The 6,150-nt window shown below is 44.1% G+C and overlaps 4 protein-coding genes across 4 annotated transcripts in view; 2 read left to right on the plus strand and 2 right to left on the minus strand.

Annotated features, from left to right (window-relative positions):
* Positions 1-1,339: 1,339 nt before the first annotated feature.
* On the minus strand, positions 1,340-2,188 carry PAAG_00650 (hypothetical protein; the record flags this gene model as incomplete). The annotated part of the gene is made up of 3 exons (XM_002796745.2): positions 1,340-1,479; positions 1,626-1,717; positions 2,067-2,188. The coding sequence occupies 3 exons, from the start codon at positions 2,186-2,188 to the stop codon at positions 1,340-1,342; spliced, it is 354 nt and encodes a 117-aa protein (XP_002796791.1).
* Positions 2,189-3,198: 1,010 nt separating this feature from the next.
* Positions 3,199-3,714, plus strand: PAAG_00651 (hypothetical protein; the record flags this gene model as incomplete). The annotated part of the gene is made up of 2 exons (XM_015844096.1): positions 3,199-3,343; positions 3,440-3,714. 2 exons carry the CDS (start codon positions 3,199-3,201, stop codon positions 3,712-3,714), a joined length of 420 nt encoding a protein of 139 aa, XP_015700877.1.
* A 403-nt stretch (positions 3,715-4,117) lies between these two features.
* PAAG_11149 (hypothetical protein) lies at positions 4,118-4,333 on the minus strand (the record flags this gene model as incomplete). The annotated part of the gene is made up of 1 exon (XM_015846848.1): positions 4,118-4,333. The coding sequence occupies one exon, from the start codon at positions 4,331-4,333 to the stop codon at positions 4,118-4,120; it is 216 nt and encodes a 71-aa protein (XP_015703455.1).
* Positions 4,334-5,771: 1,438 nt separating this feature from the next.
* PAAG_11150 (hypothetical protein) overlaps positions 5,772-6,150 on the plus strand; it is a gene marked incomplete at both ends in the record, with an annotated part of 2,447 nt that continues 2,068 nt past the window's right edge. Inside the window, one exon of the mRNA XM_015846849.1 lies at positions 5,772-6,121. Coding sequence (XP_015703456.1) covers positions 5,772-6,121 — 350 coding nt within the window. The remainder of the gene's footprint in view (positions 6,122-6,150) is intronic.

Genomic DNA, 6,150 nt, shown 5'->3' on the forward strand with positions numbered 1-6,150 from the left:
TCTGTATTTCTTTAGCAAAAGAAAAGGGGGAAGGGGGGAACGAACAGACAAGGTCGATATGAGGAGGGAGGGATATCTGAGAAAAGCCGATACCTGTGCTCTGAAGACTAAACACGGACACGAACACTAACTCGCACATGGACGTGCTATGGTAATGATAATATGCTGGGATTAATAATTACGGAATGGGAACTTGGGGTTAGCTTGGAGTTGGGTTAGGACTAGTTGAAATTTTTATTACTAGCTTTTTTTCTTTTTTTTGATTCGTTTTAAATAGTGGAGAACAATATTTTCCCATGGGTGCTCTTTTTTGGTTTCAATGTATAAGAAAATAACAAGCTAATTCCGAGAAGTCGTAAAATTAGTTTCTTAGGCATATTCCCTAATTGGCCTGGTCATTATTCGGCCTCGTTCTGCGGCTCAGAAATACAGAGGTCTCTTGGATTGTGACTGTGGTTAACTCGGTTTTCAACCCGCCTTTTGATTCACTTAAACATAATAAGAAGAATGCACTCTACAGAGATCAATGCTGTCAATTCTTCAGCCTCAGCATCTCCTTCTCAAACACAGTTCAGACTCTAGTGTGTTTGTGAGTTATTAGTTATTCAAACGGAGGCTTACTTCAGACGAATAGATCTTAATGTTCAGTCGGGCGCACTTGTTACGTGACTCTCTCTCCTTCCCCCCCCCCATATGTAGTTCGTTCTCGTAGTTAAGCAACCTTGCAATTGATGAAGCTTGCCATTCTGTCAGGTTATGAGACCCATTTTGTGTCCAATCGCGGCCAATTCGGGAGATATCTTGTCGAAATCAGCGACTGCTTGCTTCATTTGATCTCTATATCATATTTGAAATAAAAGACCCACGCTAACTACCTGTTTGGCGGAGTTAATGTATCGTACCTACTTCCCCTTTTTAATTACACCAAAATCCATTTTAATATATTATAGTACATTTTTATATATTTATCTCTTTGTGTTTGTCTTCTGTTACTCATTCTATCTTTCATATCTTGTAGAATCTTTCTCTTTATAAGTGAACGAGCAAATTTGATATTCAACCTGCGCAACGTTAAGAGTGTATATCCCTATTACCAGTGTCACTCTCAAATCAGATCCAAATAGCGATAGCGATATGTAGTTAAACTATATAATACAGAAAGGAAAAAAATCGACATATGCAAAGCGAAAAGAGGCAAAGCATAGCAAGGCAAGACCTATCCCCGCCTTCAATCCATAATCATTCAGTCACAGAGTATCTAAATACCCTTCCCTGTTCCCCTTCCCCATACCAAATCTACCACAAGCACGCTCATAGCATCTCATCCACTAAACAGCACTTACTCCTCCTTCCCCTTCACCACATCCCCCTTCCGGCTCTTCTCCGCACCACTATCCTCCCACATCGCCATAAGAATATACCCAAGCACCACAAGATTTGCAGTGACGGCAGCGTAAGCGCCAGCGTACGTGGAGTTTCCTACCATTGTGTGTTAGCGTTGGGTGCGGTTGGATTGTGAAATGGAAGTTTTGATTCCAGCGGATATGTAATAAGGCAAGATGTTCCAATGTAATATAGCACATTAGATATGGATATGGATATGGATTGAATTAAATTGAACGCACCTTCAAACACCCTATTCACAGTTCCGAAATAGACGCCCAGTGGCGCGCAGACCATCAGCACGGTGAAGGCGAGAAGTTTGTAGAGTGCGTCTCTGGAGGGCCATATGTCAGTCAGTCAGTCTTCTGTCCGTTTTTTTTATGTTTTATTTTTATTTATTTATTTATTTATTTATTATTATTATTTTGCCTGTTGTGTATGTATGATACAATGATATCCCTCTATGCTTAACATGTGCCGCTTCAAATAGAAAGAATAATGCAAAAGCTACGGCAACATTCCATAAGAAAAGCATTCATTGATTCTTTAAGCATGGATGAATGCATACTTGCTCTGTTTCGTTCCCGGCAGCGGAAATGGGCAATCTTGATGGGACGGATAGAATCACATTCATAAAAATTGATTGAGTAACGCGTCGATGTGTATGTAGAGATACTACTTACGAAGAATCACCAGTTTCATCACCATCATCTCTCTGTGCTGATGGGGTTCGGTGAGTCTTCTCGTACTCAACGGTGGCGGCATCATTTCCTTGCGCTGCGACCGCAGAGCGACGGGTGGCCATGTCTAGCAAAGAAACCTTAATGCAGGAAGGGAATGCGATGGTACGCTGGTTCTAGGGGTGTATGCTATGTGAATTTGCGGATATTTAGGTGGAGATGGCGGTGGTGGCGGTGGTTTTGTTCACGGGTCGGCCGGGTGATGATGGACGGATAATGGGCGAATGGGCTGCAGGGATTGATTTTGTGTTTAAACACTTGGAAGAATTGCTGTATGCTGGGCATGGAATTGATAACCATCTATTTATAGTTAGTTTTCAGGATGACAGGGGTTGGATATATATCTGTGTTGCGCGCGGTAGAGATGCGGAATTAATTTTCTAGGATATATTAACCAACTAGTAGTTAACTGCTCTGTCTGCATGGTGTATTTAAAACAGACGTTCCTGCTTCCCACCCAAAAAATCTTTCTACGCAGTCAATGGAAACCTGTGTCGGGTGCAAGATAAATTACAAATATGCATCATGCCGCTGTTCCCATAATCAGTGGTTTTCTCTGTTCCCCCAAGGCAACTAACGTTGTTTTTAATATGACAGTGATGGAATTGTGAAAACAGTTATATATTAAATTAACACTTCTGAAAACAAATATTTAACACAATCCACGCATCAATGCCCAGCCTTGCAATTATAATTAATTAGACCTATGTGATAACGGGCCAGTTGATTCGAGGGTGGGAACAGTTATTACATTTTCGGACAATTATAAACGTAACATTCCAATTCCGTTTACTTTTATCTAAACACGACTTCCACAAAGATTTTAAACTTTTGACCTTCTAATCAAAGAAAATTGGGAATAGAGCCATTGCCGCGTCACATACAAGTTGATTCCGAACTCTCCCCCCCGTCGACCGGTAGTGGACGGTAGATCTGTATCTTGGACGGTATGGTTTTCTGTTTGTTGAAGGAACTATTCTCCATATCTCTAACCATTGTAATTGTTATGCTGAGACCGGCGATGAACTCCAGCTCTTCTTCCTAGAGGAGTATGCGAATCAGAGGAAACTCACCAATGGAGGAATATTCCGGAAGATTCGCCAGTATGAGGGAGAGCAGAATGAATCATTCCGGCAGCGCTGGCTCTCACGCCTGTTGGGCAGTAATCAGGAACGCCTTGATCAGCTCCATAATCACAGGAATCGTTGACTTTGTCAGGAGTTTGACGTGTTGTTGGCTGTTCCAGATCTCTTAGACTGTGGTAGGGTAGGTGGATTAGCATCATCCATCACTTGTTCACTGTCAGTTTTATTTAGGATCGTTTGGTCAACTCGACGTTGTATTTCATTCTCTGATTTTTCCAAAGGAAATCCTCAACTATCTTGATCATGCAAGGGAGTTCTGGTCCTTCCTCGTCGATCACAATCCGGTCGCGATGAAAAGGATCGATCAAGACACCGTGGAGACACTTCAATTGATGGCACCTGGTGCATCTCGCGTCGATGCGAAAACTGCATATGAATATATCCTGAGCAGTCAGGCCTTTGCTGGCGTCAGTGAAGCAAGCTACGGATCATCTGGACCTGAATGAAAAGATTCAGCAGCTTGGTGCCGTCCCCTGTACACTTTCTTCAAGGACCTCAGGTACCTGGAAAGCTGTGCTCAGTGTCTGAAACGCCTGTTCAGTCCTCCTGGCAAGTCTATTTGGAGAAGCATAAAGCACATGTTCATGGCAACTTCAGAGATAGAGAAAGATTGTCTTTTTCAGACATCAGAGTCTACATTTCACAATCCTCGCATGATGGGTATGAAGCATCTTGATGTGGCATAGCGATATGTCTGGCTGTATGCCATGCGATATTATCCCTCAATCACGGCTAAACTGAAGAATGATAACGACCTGCTAGCCAAAATGAATTATGCCAAAGCTGACGAACGCGTGGTCTACAACATGGCTGCACTGGCGTACCGTTCCTGATTTCACTCCACTGATATCACGGGATTGATGTATCAGTCTTTTGATCAACAGATCGCGCGTGCTGCTCTGCTCCAGACCCGAAAACGCGACCGCTTTCAATATAAACCTCAAATGCTTGAGACACCCATTGGTAAAATCGTCGACTGTTTCTCAGCTGCGGATCCCTAACAACCGAAACAGCCACAGGAGCTACTCGCTGATGACAGGCTAAACTGCGAACACGTTGCGGCATGACGCACACGCGGAAGCACAAACAAGATATAGCTGATACCATTACCACGTTCTTTGTCCGTCGCTGTGTTTACTTATCCTTCTTTGGAGGGGCCTCGTCATTTCAATCCAGGGACCCCATAGCCGCGAGGGATCCCCCGTGATGACCCGCTGTCTGACGTTGCCATGTCACCTCTGTTCATTTCAGACAACAGCCCAGAGCAGCAAGAACAAGAATTTCAAGGAGAGCAGGAGCAAGAAAGACGGCAAGGAACACAGAGGAAAAAGTATGGCGCACAACAACGCCGCCCCAGCTTTCAACATAGACATTGCATTGCATCACCATATCTGCTCTCTCCTCATCCGCTGTCTCCTTGGATTTTCTGGAAATGGGCCAAAGAGGTTCGCTTGCATCATGAGAAACATTTACGAAATTGTTGTCGAAGTGTTGCAGGACTAGTTAGTAGTGGTGGATGCTGGACTTGATAAATCAACTGACGAATTCCTTGTCGATTTTCAAATTTCTGTAAAATCGACAGCTCGTTGTCAAAACGATGTGCGGTGCTAATTTCACGATGTAACTTTGGAGAAGTAAGAACCGCTGTCTCTCATTAGCTCATGGAGTTAGACACCAGATCAGACACTTTAAAATTAAGATTTCTTACATGACAATCCAAACATCTGAATGCAGTTTGCTGGATGATATGCAATACCTTCCCAGGTTGCCCTGAGCCTGTTGACCAACTCTCAAGCAGATTAGTTGAGGAAATGATGACAGAAGCCGATCGTGATGCTGTTCCTTTTAGCTGTCCTGCAACGCATGAATGTAGTTGCGTCTAAACTCAGATTCTTTTTGGTGATGATTTCTTAAATTTAATTGTGACAGATGGATACATGTGTATATATGATTTGCGCTATCATGTAACCCACCCGAATTTGTCCCTCATGTAGTGATTTCCAACAAGGCTCAAACGAATGTTGCCCGTAATGTCGGCTCTTGATGCTGTTGCATCTTTGAGAGAGAGACTGGAACCTTTTCTGCCAATATACCGCCTGCTGAGTCATCCCAAAATCGCATCTTATCTTATCTCCACGTGAGGTTCCACGGGAATAAGGTTTTCCCGCGCTGCGGTGCCTGTTTAGGTTTCGCAGGGGCGCGTGTTTCTGCCGCCAGTTTATATTATACGCGAACCAGCCCTGACTGGCCCCCGTCGAGCTGGCAGAAACTTGAACCATCCGATCGCCGCACAATATCTCCTCCACCACTGCTACCTCCTGCTGGACAAGACAATGGGCTGGCCTGGTTGTTCTATTGGCCGCTGTCCCTTTTATCTTCTAGAATAGTTATCTCATGTTTTATAGATATATTTTTTCTGTTTGGCTTCTCTCTAAAAGGCATTGTTATAGCTAATAATTTTCGCCATAAACCTCACAATCCACCGGCTCGGAGCCATTCCACCATGGTGGACCTTGTTCCTGATACACCTCTTCGCAATCGGAGGGCCAACCAGTCCTCCCATCCTATAGCTTCCGATGCTGAGTATGATGATCGAGGAAGCTCCGACTTCGAAGAGACTGTGGCAACGGTGCCTGTGCATAGACACCCTCTTCCCACGCAAGCATTCACTCTCACCACACAACAATTCACCCAAAAAACTACCCAGCCCACACAAATAATCGAACGAAACTCCAACCACCTGCTGTCTCCCATTGCGCATACTTCTTCTGTCGTTCAAGTTGCCACATCCTCACCCCTCGCCTCTAAGAACACCCATTCTCGCCCCTACTATACACCTCGTGCCGGCGTCTTGTCAAATTCCATGGCCCCTATTGGGACAC

Source organism: Paracoccidioides lutzii (genome assembly GCF_000150705.2).
Source record: "Paracoccidioides lutzii Pb01 unplaced genomic scaffold supercont2.2, whole genome shotgun sequence".
Lineage (NCBI taxonomy): Eukaryota > Fungi > Ascomycota > Eurotiomycetes > Onygenales > Ajellomycetaceae > Paracoccidioides > Paracoccidioides lutzii.